Source organism: Acytostelium subglobosum, assembly GCF_000787575.1.
Source record: "Acytostelium subglobosum LB1 DNA, scaffold: scaffold17, whole genome shotgun sequence".
Lineage (NCBI taxonomy): Eukaryota > Evosea > Eumycetozoa > Acytosteliales > Acytosteliaceae > Acytostelium > Acytostelium subglobosum.
The window spans coordinates 664,395-686,881 of record NW_012236516.1 but is presented as its reverse complement, the minus strand read 5'-3'; the positions used below and the strand labels follow the sequence as shown (position 1 = coordinate 686,881).

The 22,487-nt window shown below is 44.1% G+C and overlaps 10 protein-coding genes across 10 annotated transcripts; 5 read left to right on the top strand and 5 right to left on the bottom strand.

Moving 5' to 3' along the window:
• Positions 1-115: 115 nt before the first annotated feature.
• SAMD00019534_082940 (hypothetical protein) lies at positions 116-519 on the bottom strand (the record flags this gene model as incomplete). Its single annotated transcript, XM_012896754.1, has 2 exons — positions 116-228; positions 303-519. Coding segments are annotated over 2 exons (330 nt in total), but the record flags the coding sequence as incomplete, so codon positions are not given.
• A 2,434-nt stretch (positions 520-2,953) lies between these two features.
• On the top strand, positions 2,954-5,212 carry SAMD00019534_082930 (hypothetical protein; the record flags this gene model as incomplete). Its single annotated transcript, XM_012896753.1, has 2 exons — positions 2,954-3,193; positions 3,338-5,212. The coding sequence occupies 2 exons, from the start codon at positions 2,954-2,956 to the stop codon at positions 5,210-5,212; spliced, it is 2,115 nt and encodes a 704-aa protein (XP_012752207.1).
• Positions 5,213-5,655: 443 nt separating this feature from the next.
• On the top strand, positions 5,656-6,813 carry SAMD00019534_082920 (hypothetical protein; the record flags this gene model as incomplete). The annotated part of the gene is made up of 1 exon (XM_012896752.1): positions 5,656-6,813. The coding sequence occupies one exon, from the start codon at positions 5,656-5,658 to the stop codon at positions 6,811-6,813; it is 1,158 nt and encodes a 385-aa protein (XP_012752206.1).
• A 148-nt stretch (positions 6,814-6,961) lies between these two features.
• On the top strand, positions 6,962-10,011 carry SAMD00019534_082910 (hypothetical protein; the record flags this gene model as incomplete). The annotated part of the gene is made up of 5 exons (XM_012896751.1): positions 6,962-7,582; positions 7,643-8,252; positions 8,334-8,668; positions 8,741-8,955; positions 9,246-10,011. The coding sequence occupies 5 exons, from the start codon at positions 6,962-6,964 to the stop codon at positions 10,009-10,011; spliced, it is 2,547 nt and encodes an 848-aa protein (XP_012752205.1).
• A 692-nt stretch (positions 10,012-10,703) lies between these two features.
• Positions 10,704-11,798, top strand: SAMD00019534_082900 (hypothetical protein; the record flags this gene model as incomplete). The annotated part of the gene is made up of 2 exons (XM_012896750.1): positions 10,704-10,785; positions 10,882-11,798. Coding segments are annotated over 2 exons (999 nt in total), but the record flags the coding sequence as incomplete, so codon positions are not given.
• Positions 11,799-11,938: 140 nt separating this feature from the next.
• SAMD00019534_082890 (hypothetical protein) lies at positions 11,939-13,312 on the bottom strand (the record flags this gene model as incomplete). Its single annotated transcript, XM_012896749.1, has 1 exon — positions 11,939-13,312. The coding sequence occupies one exon, from the start codon at positions 13,310-13,312 to the stop codon at positions 11,939-11,941; it is 1,374 nt and encodes a 457-aa protein (XP_012752203.1).
• A 472-nt stretch (positions 13,313-13,784) lies between these two features.
• Positions 13,785-15,906, bottom strand: SAMD00019534_082880 (hypothetical protein; the record flags this gene model as incomplete). The annotated part of the gene is made up of 3 exons (XM_012896748.1): positions 13,785-14,314; positions 14,391-15,654; positions 15,742-15,906. 3 exons carry the CDS (start codon positions 15,904-15,906, stop codon positions 13,785-13,787), a joined length of 1,959 nt encoding a protein of 652 aa, XP_012752202.1.
• Positions 15,907-16,088: 182 nt separating this feature from the next.
• SAMD00019534_082870 (hypothetical protein) lies at positions 16,089-17,664 on the bottom strand (the record flags this gene model as incomplete). The annotated part of the gene is made up of 3 exons (XM_012896747.1): positions 16,089-16,592; positions 16,675-16,954; positions 17,030-17,664. The coding sequence occupies 3 exons, from the start codon at positions 17,662-17,664 to the stop codon at positions 16,089-16,091; spliced, it is 1,419 nt and encodes a 472-aa protein (XP_012752201.1).
• A 289-nt stretch (positions 17,665-17,953) lies between these two features.
• SAMD00019534_082860 (hypothetical protein) lies at positions 17,954-19,592 on the bottom strand (the record flags this gene model as incomplete). Its single annotated transcript, XM_012896746.1, has 4 exons — positions 17,954-18,188; positions 18,270-18,621; positions 18,682-19,183; positions 19,257-19,592. Coding segments are annotated over 4 exons (1,425 nt in total), but the record flags the coding sequence as incomplete, so codon positions are not given.
• Positions 19,593-20,400: 808 nt separating this feature from the next.
• Positions 20,401-22,422, top strand: SAMD00019534_082850 (hypothetical protein; the record flags this gene model as incomplete). Its single annotated transcript, XM_012896745.1, has 1 exon — positions 20,401-22,422. The coding sequence occupies one exon, from the start codon at positions 20,401-20,403 to the stop codon at positions 22,420-22,422; it is 2,022 nt and encodes a 673-aa protein (XP_012752199.1).
• Positions 22,423-22,487: the final 65 nt, after the last annotated feature.

Here is a 22,487-nt window from a genome sequence, read left to right as displayed (position 1 = left end):
TTATACTCGCTTGGCTTGCTTAGTTCGTCGTGTATACACTCGCGTGTGATTGATTGATTGAATGATTGATGTCGCTCCATGAGTATCTAGCTCGCGCATGCTACTGCTGTTTCCACCTCGCTGAACAGTGTATACACTTGTAGTATGTTGTCTTTGGTTCGTCAATAGGTTGCACCTGAATATCCATTAGATAACATCTCTTTCTCTCTTTACATGATGGGCAATATACTATTGAATGTGTCGCGATTTAGTTAGTGACTGAACATGAATGAAATGAATGAGCGATCTTAACAATCACTTACTATCGGTCTGTGCAGATGTGAGCCAAGCCTCATCACCACCAAAGACATCGGTCTCGATCTGCTTCCTTCTGAGAGGCACCTTTGATACGACCTTGTTGTTGATGTTGAAGATGTAGGGACAGGTTGGACAGTAGAACCTTACGCCCATGTCACCATTCTCTACGAGCAACATATTAGCACATGATGGACAGAACAACATGTTGTTTTGGTTAGCTAGCTAGAATATGAGAGAGACCTAGGTGCATTAAACCTGTTGTTTGTTGTTATTATCTATCTCTCTTTCTATCTATCTATCTATCAAAATGTTATAAATTGATTTGATTTGATTAACAATTCGTGTATTTCGCTCATTCATGGTTCAAGTTTGGCGAACTTCTCCATCTTCAATTGAATTAGTTTGTCATTCATAATCGAATCAACAATATTCATCATCACCAATTATATCTTTAAATCTAGATATATAATAATTGGTGAGATGGCCTATTGTTGGGCTCAACCAGCCCATTACAAAGTTGTCAATACAATCATTTTCTGGGAACTACCTTGAGTTATAATGGCCCTTACCATTGGATACCATTGGATAATATCCCGTCTTACTTTAGACTTAAACGATCAATTATGGGGGTACAAGGACAAGTAATATCTTGTTGTTATATGATGTTATTTGAAAACAACTTGTCAACTGTCAAACAACATTATGATCATTTATTTACCAAAGTTGAGATGTTCGCCCAACACCCAACACAATGTTTGGTGTAGCCGTTTCAAAAATGGGCTAGCCCAAAATCTGATCAAAGGGGTAAGCAATGCTCCCTCTTAGTCTTTGCTGAATAACTGCGCTCATTTGCATTGTTACAACAACAGCAACATTCATCAATTAATTCATTCATTCAAACATTCACTTATATACATACTGTAACTGTAACTGTAACAATATTGTATAATATATTATATATTTATTATTTATATCACTCACTCAATCATTTTAAAGTCTAATCTATTGGCGATAGGCACTTTTTGGATGAAGTAGTAGTAGTACGATAACTTCAACCAATAACAACAACGAAAGGACAACAACAGGTATACATTCTACAAGTTCAAGCTCCACAACAACTTCATCATCTTCGATTCTTTGTTAAATCATCACTTAAATCACACAACACATAATGCCACCTCATCCATCAATCAATCAAACTATCCCGACCGATAGACAGACAGAGAGACAAACAGGGACCGACCGACCTAATACCACATATCACCCCTTCAATCCATCCGTCCACCTCATTCATTTCATTCATTCATTCATTATACATTGTTCTGTCGTCTACAAATTAAGTTAGTTGTTGTATAATGACAGAACTGACGAGATTACCTTTAGATATAGATTGAGTGATTTAGAGTGACGCTGGAGTGGCTGTCAACCATCCACCCATCCATCTTTCCCCTCCACTTCCACACCTCCACACCACCCATCCATTCATTCATCACTACACATACACACACACAACATTGACATATCGTATTATTACCGACTTTCCCTCTCAATCTCCATCTCCCCTCTTCCCTTTATTGGTGCTGATTGTTTGTTTAATTACCACACTCGTCAACACCACCTGATCAATCACACACACACACACACACACACTCAATCCATTCAAATAATCACGGGATGAGATAGAGGAAAGGAGTGAGCGTGTGTTAGTCGACTGACACTGACTGGTTGGTTGAATGTATTATATGATGATGTTGATGATGATGATGATGATTGTTGTTTCAGCATATGTTTGATGATCAGTTTCATCAAACAACAACAAACAAAGAGTTAGTTGGCAACTCTATCTAGAGAGACAAGTTTGGTATGTGTGTGTGTTTGTGCAACAACAACAACAATAACAATAACAACAACAAAGGAGTTGTCAATGGCAATGGCAGTAACAGTAGAGTAGTGTAGTGGCTCCAGCACTAAGTCGAGTGGTAGGGGTAATGGTATGAGAGTGATGGCAATGATTCACGCCCGACTACCCCTCCCACTCCACCAACCAATCTCAATCTCAACTTCACTTCACTTCCCTCCCCACCACCTCTATAATCCATAATCCATAATCCATGATTGATGATCAATGATCATGCACCTCTTGGAACATATTCGTTGTGCATTCCGATATCATGTGTGTGCTCAACGGATAACAATCCAACAAAAACCCGACTTCCAATCCAGCGCGACTGGATAACAATCATTGCCTTAATATATACTACACCCATCCCATCAATCACTCATTGCCATTCAATCAACACATACTACTACTACTACTTAATACCTTCAGACAGAGATATAGAGATAGTATTATTTATAACTACATTCATTCATTCATATACTTTATTGTCGTCTGTCTGTCTGTCTGTTGACTGACTTTGATGTGTCGTCCAATCATTCAAACATGTCGTCCACCAATAATAATAATGACACAACAACAACTACTGCAATGTTAAAGAGAGTAGTCAGTCAAGATACAATTCTAACAACAACGAAAACAACTACAGCAGCAACAACAGCAGCAGCAAAGAGGACCCAATACTTTGTAATCAAGTCCAAGGGATTCAATAGTGTCGCTTACGCCAGACAGAAGAGGGAGAGAAGACAACTTGATATAATGGCCACTGCTGTATCATCAAGGAATAATATATCGCCAGAGGTTTCGAGCAATAACCTTGGCGGCGCAGTACTGTCGGAGGAGGAACGAAGGACGGAGCTCAAGCAGCTGCTCTCCTCCGTAATCCCTTGCATTATTATTGGTATCGAGGCTGCCGAAGCCGAGATCACCAGCATATTCACATTGGACGAGTTGAACACTAAGAGGTCATCTTGCCAGGTGTTGATCGCGCTCTCAAAGGTATGTTTCCAGTTTCCAAAAAATATGTTTCCGCAGCCACACGCGGAAACACACGCGGAAACACTTCTGTGGCCGCAGGAAACACACTTCCCGAACTCAATCACTCACCTACTCATTCGTTCACAACAAACAAACATATAATAGATACTTAAAGAATATCCAAAGGGTGCAGGATATATACCAAGACCATTACCATCATGCCTGAGCTTGTATCCCAAGCTTAGAGAATTCAGATCACAGATGGACGGACTCATTTGGGAAGTTCTCTCCAAGTTGACGATACTGAAGGAGTTTGTACAGAATATTACCGATAGTCAGAAGTTGTTCATCGTGGCGCTGAGCGTTCGTGATGCCAAGAACTGCTTCACACAGAATGAGTGCGAGCACTTTATCAAGATGGACCCAGCGCTGAGCAAGAAGATGTTTGGCAGCAGCAGCAGCAGCAGCAGTGGCTCCAGCAAGAATGGCGCCTCCAGCGACTATGGCGAGAAGAAGAGAGTGCGACTACAGGTCAGCGATGATGGCAGCTCGGATAGCGATGCAAGCAATGTTACGGTCGTGTCTCCAAACACCCCGCCTCAATCAGCGGCATTTGACTCGGCCCGTCCCAAGTCGCCCGATGGATGGCTGAGCGGCTTGCGTGGCTCGGAAAAGTCGCGTTCCAATCCTTTGTTGCCCGCTGGCAGGAAGGGTCGCTCACAGTCCGACCCACAGCTGACGGGCGCCGAGCAGGAGCAGCAGCAAGTGCCCAATCCATCAATCGATCGCGTCAACAAATTCTACAAGTTGCAGTCGTCCACACCATCCACCTCGTCCAACAGCATCCCCCTGTCACTAGTGCCCTCACTGCAGCAGCATGGTGACACTGAGACTGCCGTGGAGTGGGAGCGCTATGACCAGGACCGCGCAGCGCAGCTCTGTTGCCACTTCATCCAGCAAATCAGAGGCTTCAAGACGGATGCGGGCAGCACGATCAAGGACCTGCCCGACCTCGCACACTTTGTCGTCAAGGACACTGGCAACGACGAGCTGTTCTTCAAGGAGGACTTCTTGGAGCGCAATCATCTGACATTCCTGGGTGTGAGCAAGGGCTCGGACAAGGCACCCATCGCCATATCGGTGTGCAGCTATCTCGTGGTGGACAGCGGCGACTTGGAGTTGTTGTACATTATCCGCACGCAGGATGGCGACGAGCGCCTGCGTTTCATTCTGTCCAAGACACGAGAGGTCTCGGCCAAAGACATGGTCAAGATGCTCAAGAAGGCGCGTCCTCAATACCAGAACTTCAACATCAAGGAGGTTAAGGACGAGAGCATGCTGGTGCACCTTCTCGACTTTGAGTCCAAGAACAACGTGCAGCGCAACTTCAAGTTTGGCGTTTTGTACTGCCGCGATGGCCAGACTGAGGAGAACGAGATCTACGCCAATCATGAGCCGTTCAGCAAGCAGTACCAGGAGTTCCTGGATCTGCTGGGTGAGCGAGTGACGCTCAAGGGCTGGAAGGCGTATCGTGGCGGCCTGGACATCCGCGAGGATACCACAGGCACGCACTCGGTCTACCAGCGTTGGAACAATCGCTACGAGATCATGTACCACGTTGCAACGATGATACCATACAAAGCCGACGACGCACAGCAGATCGACAGGAAGCGACACTTGGGCAACGACATTGTCATTGTTATATTCAAGGAGGGTGACACGCCCATCTCGCCCACGATCTTCAAGTCCAACTTCAATCACATCTTTGCCGTTGTGCAGGTGGACAAGGACAAGACGCGCATCAATGGCGGTGACACACATTACAATCTTTCGATATGCGTCAAGGATGAGATCATGTCATTTGGCCCCTCCTATCCCAAGTATCACAGTTTCACCAAGTCGGAGCTCAAGTCATTCCTGTTGACCAAGTTGATCAATGGCGAGCGATGGGTACTCAACTCACCAGTGTTTGCTCAAAAGTTCTTGAGGACCAGGCGAGAGTTCCTTCAATCCTACGTCAACGAATACTTTGAATCATAACCATCTTCATCTTCATTCATTAAAGCATTGTAAATTATATTATATTCACAAGATGGTCAATGTTTCCGACTGTTTTACCGAGAGTGTTTCCGTGTTCCCGCATTCGGGCTATTCCCTCACTTTTCATTCATTCATTCATTCACTTCAACATCATCATTCAAACAAATAAAATGGAGCTATATCAACAGGACAATGGTGATAGAGAGGTGACACTCAATCAAATTGTATTGTTCAAGATATTTAGTTACGCATGGCATTCAGCATCAAGACCAAAGAGATGTTTGGAGGCACATCGTTGGCGACTATCACTCTCACTCATCAATTGGAAGACACATCAACTCGTCTCAACAGTACTCAATGATACACTACGTTTCCAAATCTACAATCTACTCAATCAAGCTGTTGTCAATCATCACATCATCGTCAGCAACAACGACACGACAATGACAACAACATCATTCAATCGATATTCACTGGTACAACGACCACTACGTAGTCTGACCATCAGTAAATTTCATCATCCCTTCTCAGATATAAGATACAGGTCATCGGAGGAGAGACTCGAGAATGAGCGTCTCCAGCGTATCACCGAATTGGCAGCATTCAGATCACTGCTCAGCACAAGTTTGGAGCATCTCTCCACCGAACTGGACCAAATCAATGAGTTTCTATCATCGGACTTGAACAAACAAGGAAGTCTGACATCGATCATTTCCACAAACGACGACGAGGAGTTTCCCAAAGAGTTGGCACGACTGGCACATGAACGTATCCAATCACTGGTCCTACACACTGCTACGATTGGAGATAGAGGAATCGAACCACTCTACGATCTCCTCGAAAGTCCATCACTCTGTAACTTGACATGCTTGAAGTTGATCGACACAGATGTCATGGGTGGGCTCAGCTATGACCTCACTCAAGATTGTGAGGATTTATTTGACAGTCTCTTGAACAATGCATTCCAACTCAGTTACCTTGAGCTGAGTCTGGAGTTCTACCCCAATGACTACACCGAGCATGATATGACAACTTTCGAGGTGGCCCTGCTCAGGTATCTCAAGAGCGAATCATCACTCAGAACATTCAAGTTCAATCAATCTTTGAATGATGAAGACAAGGAGATCAGTCGATACCTATTCCAATCAGCACCATCATCAACACTCACCAACCTGAGCATTGGATTCCTTCAATGTCCATCATTTGCCATCACAAGACAACTGGATAAGCTCGAGTTTGAAGATTTTCATCGACGAATTGAAGATGAAGATTATAATGATGAGTTCATCAAGTCGATTGATCAACATGTTCGACACTTCAAGACATCAAACTGTGAATTAATCATAAAGCACAACATTCGAACAAGTATCATCACAACGGACTTTATCGAGATGATCGACACTAAATCAGAATCAATGTGTACATGGTTGAAGGACAATGACCGCACTCAATACATCTACAACACATTGAGAGACCAAATTGAACGAACTGGAATTAAGCCAAACATCAGCGAATTCAACGCAATCATCCAACAACATCCATCAATAATCAACAAGTCAACATGGAACTGGTGTACCAATGCTGTAGTTGATGAATGGTGATGATTGATTGATCTTGGAATGGTTCCAGTAATCAATCTAGATCGGAACCATAATGTATTTATTAATTAATACCAAGACCTGAAAGGATTGTTGAAAAGGCGCGAAATTTGAAATTTCAAACTAATTCAAACAAATAAAGATAGTTATAATGGATGTAGGAAGAGATAAAGATAATGATATAGAACAGGGGATAAAGGATATAGGAGAGTTACTCAAGTCTGGTCGTCATGTCGGTGTGTCAAGAGCATCAGCATCACTCTTGCAAAAGTTGGACGATGATCACTCATCAAACATCAACAACAACATCAACAACCAGAGGAAAGACATCTATCGCATCAAGTTGAATTGCATGTTGACAAAGAGTGCACTTAGACAAAAGAACATTGAAGGTGCACGTGAGCCTATGAGAGTGGCCAACAAGTTGTTGGGTGGACTACTCAGCGTTAGGGACTTCAAGAGAGACAACAAGATATTGGTTCAAGAACTCAAACATCTACTGTTCATCACAAACTATGAGTTCTTTCGAGATGACCCTCGGACCAAAGAGACAGACAAGAGATTGCTGGAATGTCTGATAGGTGCAGAGAGTTGTGCATTGTCCTTGATCCAGGCCAATCGATCAGACAGCAACATGTTGTTGGAGTGTAGCGAGCGATACACAGACACCTGTCTCACACTGGTCGATCATCACCTGTCAATGAAACAGTATTCAATGGCAATGGAGTATATTATAAAGGTGGTCAACAAAATTGGTATGAACATGAGTGATGTATGTTTGGTTCAACAGCATGCCAAGGCAATACAACTCAAGATTCATTGTTATAAACAGATACATGCTGCGTTGTCCAGGATGCCATACTGTGCCACAGACAAGCATGTTGTGGATGATCAACTCTTTGATGTTGAGCAACACCTGGACAAACTGGACTCGGATCACATGGCCACACTGGATATGGTCATTCAATCATATCAATTGAACATCAAGTCGGTCAACAAGAAGAAGAGGACATTGGACCAGGAGCACGAGACACCCATGTCGCCTGAGCGAGTCACATCGCCAGTCAAGCCGAGTGCCACCACCTCCAAGTCCACTTCCTCTACTTCCGCTCGCGCACCAACCACCCCCACGCGTCCTTCCACACGTAGCTCAACATCTACGACGACAACGACACCTGGTGGCGAATCATTGGCAGAGAGGAAGAGCAAATTGGAGAGCTTGAGGAACAAGAAGGTGGACAAGGACAAGAAGAGGAACTTGCCAATCGAGGTGCCGTCAATTGATCAGGTGTTGCTCACTGTTAGCCAATCGCCACACAAGAGGATACGACGCACGGACAACTTGGAATTCCCATCAAAGTATGAATATGGTATCGATCCACTGACTGGCGAGACAATTGTTTTGGACAAGAACACTGGCAAACTCATTCAATCATACAAGGGTATGGAAGACTTTGTTGAGAATGACGCACCATCCATCATCTCCAAAATGTACGACAATGATCAATCACACAACAATCAAGACTTTGATCCGATGGGATCATTAAACCCTGATGACCTGGATGAGAATGGCAATCCAAGACCATACGCAACCGATCAGTTCATTGTGGATGACGAGTATGGTGATGGTGATGATGATGAGTTGGAGCCACCCTCACCAACAATCATATCATCGTCATCAACCAGACATCGACTCAAGAAGATGAAGAAGACACACGTTGTTGATCAAGGCCCACCAAAGAGATTGAGAAAGGCAACACCAAGCAGCGTTGGTGGAGTCTTCAAACCAATAGACCTTGATGGTGTTGAAGTATTATCATCTTCAACATCAACAACATCATCATCTAAAAATCGCAAGGTATGTACACCCCGCCCCCATCCCTGGAACTATTCCAGCCTAACCTAGAGTCCAACACACTCACAAACATAGTCATTGTACAAGATATATCATAAACAAGAAGTGATCAAGAGGATTAAGGAGGATATTGATGAGGATGAATATGGTCAATACGAGAGAGTGGCACTTGATTTCAAGAGATACGATGACAAACCATTTGATATAACATTCAATCATTACAATCTACCGGATGAGATTGGTGTCGCAGTGTTTGAGACATTGTCACAGGCCAGCAAGCCATTCCAAGAGTTTGACTACTCTGTCAACCAGATTGGTACTCAATCAATGCAGTCATTCACCAAGTTCCTGGCGCTCAACATACATACCCTGACCACACTTTTGCTATCTGATTGCCAGATCACTTCGAAGCAATTCAACAAACTCTTTGGCGAGGATGGCATTGCTCAACTTCAATGCATCCACACGCTGAACCTAACCTCAACAACAACAACCTTGACGATATTGACAAATTCCCAAAGTGTCCTGCATTGGAACAACTGTACGTTAATCATTGCCAACTCACCGATCGCTCATTCAGTGTCGCGCTCAAGGCACTCAACACCTCGGCGTCACCTTTGAAGACACTATCATTCTCGTCCAACTCGGGTCTGACGGCCAAGGGCTTGATCGAGTTGAGCAAGGCTCCATTCATACCAACACTCAATCATCTGATCTTCCAGAAACTCAATGACGTGGCACGAATGACTGTGAATGCCGTCGGACCACTCCTCAAGCGATCGGTCTCTTTAGAGCATCTGGACATTGGTCACAACACAATCGGCAACGCGGCATTCGGCACGATCACCTCACTCATCACCTACAGTGTCACGGACGACACGTTTGGATGTCAACTGCGCAAGCTGGTCTTCGATGGCATCGGACTCGAGCATGGCTTTGACTATGACTGGCTGCCAAAGTTGCTCAATCTGGACTCGTTGCACATCTCTCGCAACAACATTGGACTCTACGTCGAGGGACTGTCACGATCAATCCAATCCTCACCCAACTTGACATATCTCGAGATGACAAGATGTAGACTACCCAAGGCTGGCTTGACATTTGTTCTCTCAAGACTGCCGACCAAACTTCAACGTGTTGACCTGGCACAGCAGTATGACCAATATGACAACACATCAGCCAGTGATGATATAGACACCAGTTTACTGCACATCAACAAGTTATCTAGACTGCCCGATAATCTGGTGTCGGTTGACCTCCGAGGCAACCAGTTGGCGCATGACGATGGACTCATCAGTGCACTTCTGGGATGTAATCATACAATGCCACTGGATGTCAAATATTGATCATTCCATTCCATTACATTCCGTTGCATTGGGATCTATCTGATATTGTACAACCCAGTTCAAGACATTAAGTTGTAGACTTGGGATTGATTGATTGATTGGCGCCAAACGTAATGCACTACCCACCTCCCCGTAATTACAATGCAACAATGACAATAACAAACAGCCGATAGATTTATAAATAATTATTTATTATAACCAAAACACAAAGATGTACATAAGATATCGATTGTCGTTTGTTGGTTGAATGACTAACTGTCTGATTGGTGGCCTGGTGTATCAAACAATGCCTGGTGGACCCAATAAATGAGACACGAATTGTTTTTGTTTTTGCATCCTTGTTGGTGTGTTTTGGTCAACGAACAACACGTTTATAATTAAACTTTAAGATACTTTGAGATGTGGTGATGGTTTGCCGAATAGATACTCTTGACAGGTAGGTTACTGATGGTCGTGACCCGAGATGAAGAATGGATGGCCTTCTCTCAGAGTAGATCATCAACATTCTCCCTCACTTGTTCATTCATTCATTCTTTCATTCATAAACACACACAACACACAACACACACTCACCACACTTATATCTTAAGACAACGATCGATTATAACTTCAAACACAGTTAGTTGTCAACACACTACATACTCAACTCGAATTGTACTGTCATTCATTGTTCAAGAACATATAGAATATAACATAGAAATAGAATGGTCAGCGCTGAGGCATTGGGTTTTATAGGTGCTGGTTTCGCCACAGTATTCTTTGGAACAAACTATGGTACATATCAATCATTTGATAATGTGATCTGAGACCCTTGATCCAGAATCCAATCCAAACTCAGACATCAACTAATATCAATACAATAATCATTAGTACCTGTAAAGAATTATCCAACAGGAAATGGACTGGCGTTCTCATGGGTGTTGTCAGTTGGAATCTATTGTGTTGGATTCATTGCGATGTTTGTGTCGAATAACTATATGTTTGACCCTTGGGGAATACTTGGTGGCTCACTCTGGTCGATTGGCAATCTTTGTGTCATCCCCATCGTCAACACCATTGGTCTAGGTCTTGGCCTGCTGCTGTGGTGCTGCTCAAGTCTCATCGCAGGCTTCTTCACTGGCAAGTTTGGCTGGTTCGGTCTCGAAAAGCAGGCCGTGCCACACACCGCTCTCAACTGGATTGGCTTCAGCTGCATTGTCGTAGCCATCGGTTTCTTCTTCTTTATCAAACCCACTCTGAAGCCAATCGCCAAGAGCAGCTCGTACGTGCACCTCAACGAAGAGACCGTCGAGGTCGAGGAGAGGACCTTCTTTGAGAAGATCCCTGCACCCTACAACACAATGATTGGCATCGGTTTGGCCATCTTCTCAGGACTTTTGTACGGCACCAACATGGTGCCCATGCAGCTGTGGAAGCAAGCACACGCCACCGCCAGCCCATTGGAATTTGTGTTCAGTCATTTCAGCGGCATCTTCCTGTTCAACACGGCTGTCTTTGTTCTGTACAGTGTGATCAGTCGTCCACCCCAGATCTATCCTCAGACCATCCTGCCATCATTCGTCTCTGGTGTCCTATGGGGCATTGCCCAAGTTGGCATGATGGTGGCCACACAGAACCTTGGCTACACCATTGGATTCCCAATCGGATCTGCTGGTCCAATGATTGTCTCTTCACTTTGGAGTGTCTTCTACTTCAAGGAGATCCAAGGCAAGAAGAACCTCATACTCCTCGTCGTCTCTTTCCTCATTCTCGGTGCTGGAATCACAATGATCACTCTTTCCTCATTCAAATAAATGATTGCCAGATTGGCAACCAACGCATACCATTCCCCATTCCCTCAATCATGATGTTATATTTATCTCTGTTGTTTAAAGTTTATTATTAATCATGTTGAACTTCCTTGATCAATCAATCAACCAATGGGACCCTATTTAGTTCTCTTCTGGCCAGCTTTGGCCTTTGACAAGACCTTGTAGATGACGTTGTAGAGTATGCCAAAGACTACGTACATACCACCGCCAATGGCACACACCGAGGTGATCAGCTCGACAAACGGTTTGGACGATTGATCCACCTCGATCATCAGAGGCGACATATCATACTTGAAGTACAGGCCAGGGTTTGTGAATCGCATTGGTGTGATTGGCGTGTACTCGCTGGTGAATGAGTACTGGTTGGTCTCGAGCACGTACTCGTTCTGGCGGTAGATGGTGGGCACGACCTGGATGTAGTAGGTCTGCAGGCCAAGGCCGTGAGTGAGCACGCCGTAGCCTTCCAGCGGGTTGACGAGTCCCTCCACGTGGTTGCCAAACGAGAACTGGTGGATGTGATGCGAGATGTTGAACTTGTGCAGTCTCTTGAGCTGGTCGTGTGTGAACTCGTGCACGTGATGTGAGTGGCCTTGATGCTGCTGCTCGACGCCCTTGCCCGCCAGCATATGAATGTCGCCCTTCATCTTTTGAACTGACAGAGTGCCGTAGATACGACAGCCCTCGTCATCATGCTCGGGCTCACGGATGAGACATTGAGGTGCGAGATCGGCAATGTGCTGGGGCACCTTGTTGTTGCGATAGAAGCTACGAAGACTGTCACAGTCATTGCAGCAGCGCTGCGCCGAGATGACCGAGTACTTGCCGGCGGGCAGCTGACAGGGCACACAGGCAAAGAAGCCAGGGGGTGGGTTGGAGGGATCGATGATTACGCCGTGCTTGTCCAGACGTTCGCGCACGAGCTGGAAGGCGGCGTCCTTGATGGGGCGGCCGTCGATGCCGTCCACCGACTCGACGTTGATGTCGGAGCACACCAGGCTCGGGAAGTGAATGTCAAGGTTGATCTGCAGACGATTGCCGCGCGTGATGTCCACTCTGAGCGAATGGTTTCTGATTGGGAATGTGTAGTAGTACATCTCGGAGCACAGCAGGAAGAATGTAAAGATGAGGCAGATCGTCGTGGCCATGCCTCCGTACACAGTCTTTTGCAGGGGCACCGACTCGTCCAGTTTGGGATAGAAGTCGAACAACTTGATCGTCTCGACCCAGTTGTTATTGGAACTATCATTATCGCCACTATTGTTATAATTTGGATTGCTACGGTTACGTAGTTGTTGTTGTTGTGGAGGTAGTTGTTGTGGAGGTGAGTATGTTGGTTGTTGTTGTTGTTGTTGTGGGGGTGAGTATGTTGGTTGTTGTTCTTGGTATTGCTGTTGATGTGTGTAGACGCCGCCAACAGGTGAGGTACTGGCATTACCTATACCTCCTGCAGTGTTGGCATTATAGTCATCGCTGCTGTTGAAGTTCTCCATTGTGAATTTATAATGTTGGTCTTTGATTGATTGATGATTGATTGATGATTGAGAGTGTCCACCAATGCAATACACTTGATCAGTCAGTCAGTCGCACCTTGCTTCACTAAATAGCTATATATAGTTGTAGGGATTAATGAATGAATGGTTATTGATTGTTTGATGTTGTGTGGCAATCAAAGACTCTGAGGTGTTAGGGGAGTGGCAAGTTCTGATCAAAACTGATGATCAAAAGTCAAAGGTCAACACACCTTGACTCATCACCCCCACACAACCAATCAAACGATACTAGTAATCATGTGATAGAATGGACAGTGTCCAACTTGTCTACTTCCAACCAATCAACCAACCAATCGATCAATCTCTCCACGCATGCCACGCCAACCAATCACCGTTTGAGTATATCGGTAATTTTATTCCTTTGTGCCAGCCAAGATGAAGAGACAAAGAATGATACTTGGAGATGTGCTCTCTAGTTGTTTCCAAAGATACGTAGTCGGATGGCTGGTGGCAAGACTGGGAACACTTGCTCCATGTATGGCAGCTCGCATACTACCAACTCTTTGCTTTGCGTCAGACCGACGGCGTAGACATCGTCGATTCTCTTCTTGGACTCGATATCCTTGTGACCATTGCGCCATGAGCACACGTAGGTGTGATCGGTGTGTGTCCACATCACCATTGTCTTGAGCGGGTCGGTTGGACTGGGTGTGATCTGTATGATTGGATCTGCGCTGCCGAATGCGTAGGGCACTTCGAATTGGCCGATGTTCTTGAGCTCGGCGGCATCATAACGAATGATTGATGTGGTTGTGGCGATCGTCAGTTTTGCACTGTCTGGCTGGAAGGCCAATGCTGAAATAGGATCGTTCGATGATGGTATCGTGATGACAAACTTCTCATTGATCGCATCAAACAACAATGTGTTATTCCTGGCGTCCACCAACGCCACATACTTTCCACTCGACTCCACAGTCATCATCAATATTGATGTTGGTGATTCTGGAAATGGTTGATTGATGTTAGTAATTGATTGATTGAGTGAGTGGAATAGTTCCATGAGTGATGGTAACCTTACCCTTTCGCTTGGTGCTCTGGATCTCTTTAATATACTTGGGTGTGTTAGATTGGATGTTGTAGCATGTGATTGAGGAGTTGGAAGCGAGGATGAGTTGGGTGGAGTCGGTTGTGAATTGGATGCAGTCGGCACCCTCGAGTGTCTTTAGTCTGTGCATGGACACCTTGGTGAGATCGGCGCTGTCCACCTTTAGCTGGTACAGCTTGGTGTTCTGTGTGGTGCAATAGGCCATGTACTGTCCGTCCACTGATATTGCCACCTGTCTAATGAATTCCTTGTCCTTGATGTCAAACTGTATGAGTCGACGAGCCTCCTCGTCGCATGGAAGATGGCTGCCGGCGGGCAGCTGAGCCAGGGAGCCCTGGTCGCCGGTCTTGCCCAGCGCCCACACATTGATTGATGAGCGTGCGGCATCAACAATCAGTGTACGCTCAGCCGAGCTGGCGATGGAGAAGAGGCGGGCGGGGGGGTACGAGCGCTGGAACACGCCCTTGCCGCCATTCATCTTTTCAAAGTTCCTGATGTTTGTGAAGCGAAGCTGTGTGTCAAGGCCACCCGAGAGCAGCAGGCCCTTGTTGGCCACGGACAGGGCGAATACGTCGTGGGTGTGGCCACGATGCAGACCGTTGAACACCCATCGGTCGTCGTCCTTGACAAACATGACGATGCTGGGGTCGTCACCCGAGGCAAAGAACTTCTTCTTGCCCCTGATCACAATGCTGCGCACGGCACTGATCAGCTGGCGGAACTCGTGCAAAAGACTGCCAAACTGAAGGTCGTGGATTGTGACCAGGCCGCTCTCATGGCCACACGCCACGGCATCCTTGGACACGACGCAGATCGCTGTAATGTTGCTTGAGTGTGCAGAGAAGCGAACGGACATTGTGGCCAGCTCGTAGACGATGAGGTCGGTGTCTGTGCCCACGGTGAGTATCTTGTCGTCGAGGCCCCAGGCGACGCAGCGCAGGGTACCCTCGGTGACGCGTTGGAATGATCTCGAGAACTCGATGCGTCCGTCGTCATTGAAGCGATAGAGATGCACCACGAGACTGCTGCTGGCCACGGCGATCACCTGACCATCATGACTGATTGCACCATCGACCATATCACCACCAAACGAGGACAATGATTGAACCTGAGTCATCGTATCATAGTCCCATAAATATATATGATCCTCTGTCATCGATACCAATCTAGGTGTATTCTGTACTGTAGTAAACATCAACTTTATAACTTTGCCATCAAACTTTATGCCTCCAAGTGTCTGTTTGTCATTCCCGAATGATTGATTGGTTTGATTGAATGAGTGAGTGAGTGATTGAGTGAGTGAGAGTGATCGATGTATACATACTGCAGTGTGTATATAATGCTTTGAACCGATTGACCATATCTCGATTGTTGAGTCGTCACGACCTATGGCTGCCAATGTTCCATCATCGTTTGTTGCGATCGCTGTGATGGCTGATGGTCTCCAACTGGAGAATCTACATCTGTGTACTACTGCTGGTGTTGTCATTATGTTATAATAATATAATAATTTATAATATTTTAATACTACTTATTATTTATCTCTTTCGTGAATGAGACGAACCCTTCAAGAACTTGAATCAAACTTGCAAAACACTCTTTCGTTCGTTTTTTGTCTTCACTTTCACACACACTTTTTGTGATTTATTATGCAAAACGTTACTCAATCAATCACATCATACTTGAAGATGATGAAGAATCATTATGATTGACCAATGGTACAATTAGATCGGTACCAGGCATTCGACTAAACATTGATGGACATTGAGTGTTGAGTGTTGATGTTGTTGGATTGGGCTCAAATCCAATCTGGAATAATACCCATCCAGATCCATAGGGATACATGCAGATGGCAAGGGCAGCGGTGAGCAGCATCAGGTAGAATGTGAGGAATCTATGCATTGTAGCTTGTGTACGGTATGGTGGACGACATATCTTGATCATCCTATACTTGTCAATGTAAAAGTCCACCACTCCACATATTACACCAATGATTGTAACGAATGGATATACTGGCATGCCCATATAGATGATCAACTGTCTAAACAATATTTCCACATACTCCTCTGCCAGATCAAACTCTGCTCTTCTATCATTATATGGAGTATTCCTCTTAAACAAACCAAGTACCCTTGGGTATCCTGCAGAGTAGACTACTTCCCAAACATTCTGGATCTGGTTGATTGATTGATTGATTGATTGATCGTTTGGTTAGTTGAGAATTGGGGGGTGGAGGTGGAATAGTTCCAGGACTTACTGTTAGGTCAATTAGTAGTAGTAAGAGGAATTGGGAACCAACGTCTATAAGTGGACATGTGTCTTGGATTGTTTCATCGGTGTAGTAGGAGAAGATACGTGCGTGGAAGATGTAGAGCATGATAAGATTGACAACTTTGAATACATATAACTTGATTGTGTTGTGTAGACGGAATTGAGTCCAAGTAATATGCTTCTCAAACATTGTCAAGAATAAGCTGCCCACCTCAAAGACTGCATTGATTCCTTTTAATGAAATTGAAGCCACAAGTGAAGTAGTTCTAAATGATTGATTGATTGTGAGTGGAATCATTCCAAAGTTGATCATCTATATCAATGGGGAATATATTACTTACATTATACCGGCTAGGAAGTCACGTGGATAGTTGTTTCTTAGTTTGACCGCGTAGAAGTTGGCTACTCCAGACACGATGAGGATGATGACGCAGATGATCCAGCAAATGAGGATTCGAATTGCTCGTGACAACCATGATCCACCAATGCTTGTCTTAATAAAGTCATTTTTTTGGTTGGTCATCCTACATTGTTGGGTATATCCACGTATAATTAGAGAATATCCAAATGTCATCAAGAAACTGATGACCATCGCAGACAGTGTAGTCCAGAAGTAGATTGGTTGTGATTTAGCCTCAACGTATGATTGTACATTGATGGCTACCAATATGTAATCCAATGGACGTAATGATTTGAACTGTCCAGCTTTGGTCTCATAGTAAAGATGTGGTATGATGTTGATGAGGACCACTCCAAACATGATCAAGTTCATCCAATTACATGCTTTGGCAAAGTCAAAGTATAGATATACACCTGGTCCATATGTCTCCTTTATATCCTCCATCGTGCATGACATTGTCAAGTTTGGCTCCTCTGTATGTTCACCATCCCCCAACAAGTATGGTTGTCCATGATCTGTATAAGCTACCTCCCCTCCATCAGTGTCCTCTGCTCCTCCATATCCAAACTCTTCCATTTCGATCTCATTATTCATCTTTGATTGATCGATTGATATATAAATATAATAATGAATGAATGGATTGATTGATTGATTGATTGGTCAATCACGTGACTTGGTAGATGTTTGCAAAATTTTTGATCACTTCATTCGTGAGTGATTGAGTTTGCAAAAACTGAATTACATGATGGAACAACCTTTTTTGGTGAATGAGAAGATGCTATTGTCAACGATAGTGTCGTTGTTGGCAAAGTCCCATACTCGAACAGTCTTGTCATAGCTGCCACTGATGATCTTGGTATCATCAACATAGATACATCTTATCATCGATGTATGGCCTTTTGAGCAAGTATGATGAATCATGTTGTTGGTCTTGAGCCGATGATGACGATGATGATCCTAAGTTTGTACTACGATTCCAAACATGTAAGTTACCATCCAATGACGCACTGACAATATTATCCTTATTCAAGTGCAGATTGGATATTGGATGAGTGTGTCCTGTGTAGCTCTGCTCAGCCGCGCCTGTATCCAATCGATAACTAGAATGAATGAGTAAGTCGGCAGATGTTAGACCAATACCAGACGATCACAGTCAAACAACCGCCCAAGGGGAAACATACCATTGGACCTTACTATCACCAGATCCAACAACAATCATGTTGTGACTGGGTTGTACTTTGATACAGTAGAGTGTTGGAAGATGGGTTATTGAACGAACGCACGTGCTCTCTCGGATGTCCCATATGTTGATGAATGTGTCGCCGCCTCCACTGGCAATGACATTGTCCTGCAGGGCAAAGCTATTAATCACCTTGTTATGTCCGTCGAATGATTTCACCAGTTGGCCAGTTTCCACATCAACCAAATGGAGTTGATTCCCATTGCTTGCCAGCAAGTGTTGTCTATTATGCTCGCACCATTCCATCTTTAATGCTGTTGGCTTCTGGAACCTTATAGTCTGTACCAATTTGTCTTGTTTGGAGTGGAATGTAAGTTCAATGATCGAGTGTGAGTGAGCGAATGGATACATACGTTGCTTCATATCCCACACCTTGATGGTCTTATCCTTGGAGCCACTACAGAAGATGGTGGAGTTGTAGTTGGCCTTGATGTCACTGATGTAATATTGATGGCCACGCTCGCTGTATACTTGACTACCAGTGTCCACATTCCAAACACTGACGGTACCACTCTTATTACCAACGACAACATTGTTGTTGGTGTAATCCAACTGCATACACTCAACTTGTCCACTATTGATTGTAAGTGGTGTCCTATCTAGACCACCGCCACTACCATCGTGTCCCTTGGCCTGGTCGGTGTTGTTGTCATTTCCTTTGTCGCCTTCATATGACCATACTTTGAGTGTACTATCATATGATGCACTAATAACCTTTGTACCATTGAACAATACTGCTGATAATGGTTCAGTGTGACCAGTCAACAATGTTGTACGACATGATCCACTTTTCCAATTCTCTCTTGAAAGCCTCAATGCCCTCAACAGGCCTCTATATTCTACATCATTGTTGGTCTATTCCATCAATCATGTCAGTCACTCAATCAATCAATCACATACTGCCTGATTCATCATGTAATGCACTTACCTTAAAGTATGGTGGTGGTCTGTTGAATGATCGTCGTTGAAGCAATGCCATCCAGATGTCATTCACAGTGATCAACTTGAGAAGATGTTTACAGGATTGTGACAGATGCGCCAGATCCCACTCATCCAAGTATCCAAAGATACTGATTATGATCTCTGATGGCAGTGATTTAAACATCCCAACAACATCAGTGTTGGCATCCATCACTGTTGAGCCTGTGGATGATGTGGCGGATACAGGAGAAGGAAGTAGGAGTTTACTCAGCCTGCCGACCACATCATCATGGTCATGAGCATCATTATCAAAGTCATTGGAATTGCCTAGTTGAATACTCATTCCATTGGATATTGTTGTTGTTGTTGTTGTTGTTGTTGTTGTTGTTGAAACCAGATGTTTTGGATGATCATTCTTGAGATCATAGTTGTTGTTGTTAATGTTGGCGGTATCATCGCCTCCTTCAATTTGTTTGTTATCGACCATTGTCCAGAGACCTGATCTGACCTTGCCTCCCTGTATACGTATACAATTATATTATATTATATTTTTAATCTCTGTTATTAGATTATTAAAGTGTGTTTTGTTGTGTGATTAGTTGATCAGGCGACTGTTTGAAGGGGTTCAGTCATCAAATCTGATTAGTGGTTGAGTGCTTGTGTGTGTTTGTCGGGTGATCGATCACTTGTGTGTGTGATCAGCTGTGGACGTTGATTACTCTTATGTTAATGACAACGAATAATAGAACAACAAATAAACACTTGATGTGATAGTACTTCTTTGTCCACTTGTTAATGCGAGGAAGAGACCATGACCCAGAGCCCATACCTGGTTGGGGGTTGTGATTGATGAATGATAGGTGTTGTTTATGTATGTATGTATAGACGCCTGATCGACTTGCTCACTAGTGTACTATCTCATATTAGATGGCGATGGTGATTGTGTTGCAGGCTATAAGATCCTTGGATCACCGATCACCTCACATTAATCTTAAGTAGCCCGATATCAGCATTCATTCATTCTTTCATTCAACTGCATGTACCAAGGTACTTATAACAAAGTAACTGAAGTTAGATCACTTCCAATGACCATTGGTTAATCAATCATTATTCATCAATAATATAATATATTTATATTATCCAACTTCACAATGACCAATCAACAACAACAACAACAACAACAACAACTACCAATAATAATACAAGGATTTATTATTCAATGGACTACAGAGTATGATCCAACACCTTATACATTGATAAAGTTGGCATTGGTCTGTAGACAATGGGCTGCCACACTGGTACCAAACAACTTTATATCGATCAAGAGTGGAAACTTCAATCTGATAAAGAGATTGTCAACAAAGCCAATAATCAGAGGTTATCCAGACAGCAGACCATGTACATTCTACAATATCCAAATCACTAGAGGTGCCTCCCGCTCATCGTTCATCGTCACTTCACCACCTACACATTCTCCATCATCTGCCATACCCAGTCCGCCTCCACAAACAACACAACAACTACTGCCGAGAGTGCCCAGTGGAATCGAAGCCAATACAATGGGCCAGCTATCGAATGGAAACATGCTACAATATGTTCGCCAATCGAGTTGTATACAAAGCTTTTCATTGATCAACTATAATCTTGAAATAGAACGCAACATTGGTGGAGAGATAAGTGATGTTATAGCTTTGAACAAGTCTAATTTGACCAAGTTGGAGTTGGTAAATGTGGACCTGGCATCCAATGGCTCCAGTCAGATTATCAAAGCGTTGCTACTTAATCATCACTTGACCGAGTTGAACCTATCTCGTAACTTTATGCGTGAGAAGGATGCCATTGCAATTGGACAAGTGATCAAAAGTTCATCATTGATCAAGGTCAACCTCAGCTTCAATGAGTTCAGGTTATCCGGCGTCAGAGCCATCATAGAGGCCCTATCAAACAACAAGACCATAAGGGAGATCAATCTAGAAGCAGTATGCCATATGGATTGTCCTGTAACACCAAAGATGTCATCATCACAGAACAGCCCTGTAACAATATCAACCAACCTCTTCTTGAATATAAACTCAATGGCTCCAACAACATTGTCCAGCAGCTTCTCTGCATCCTCAGTTGGCACAAGTCCCAGCCTATCACCAATGCTACTTGGCTCTTCTTTCGATCCATTCACAAGCAGACGCGCCCCAGCATCCAACAGCTCCCCTACATCATCATCATCAATATCAATGGATAGTGGACTTACCGAGGCTATCTACAACCTAAAGACAAACACATGTCTCACATCAATCAACCTCAGCCACAACACCTTTAGCAAACAAGTCAGCGTTGCACTGTCCGAGTTGGCTCAGTCCTGCCAATCAATCACCAACCTTCAACTTAACAATCTAAAGCTTGATGACGATTGTGGCCTCAAACTAGGATGTGCCATCAGAGATACAAGGTCATTATCAAGACTATCACTCAATCACAATCATCTTGGAAGGGAGTCCGTAACAGAGTTGTCCTTCAACATGTGTCTCAATGTATCCATCACAGAGTTATACTTGTCCAACAATATGTTTGGTGATGATGCTGGATTGGACCTTGGCAACATGCTTGCCGCCAACAGGACACTGGAAGTTCTTGACCTCTCGGACAATAACATTGGATCTATCGGTACCAAGTCAATAATGGATGGTCTACAGATCAATACATCATTAAGACGACTTGTATTTAACAACAACAAGGCAGGTGATCTGGGTGGCGAACACATGGCAACAATGCTCAGCAAGAACAAAACCCTGAGAGTACTTGAAGTGTGCACTAACAACCTCAGGTCAAAGGCCGGCAAGCACTTGGCCAACAGCCTGGCAACAAATAACAGCTTAACCTCTATAAGATTGTCCTACAACCTGATGCTCGAACATTCAGGTATCGTCAACGAGGACATCAAAGATTGCATCCAAGCCATATCATTGTGTGTCCAGAAGAACAAGACATTGATGTGTCTGGAGGTCGATGGCAATCACTTCCAAACAGCAGCCGTCCAAGAGATACAATCCTGTATGGAACGTAACCTTACAACATTGGTCAGAGGTGACAAGATGCCTGTTGTGCAACCACAACAAGGCAGGACATGGAAGGTTGGAAGAAGAAGACTGGACATATCCTCGTTGGGCCTTCTTTAATTACCAAGACAACCAAGATATAACTCCACGTAATACATAGATATGTTTATATATGTTACAATTGT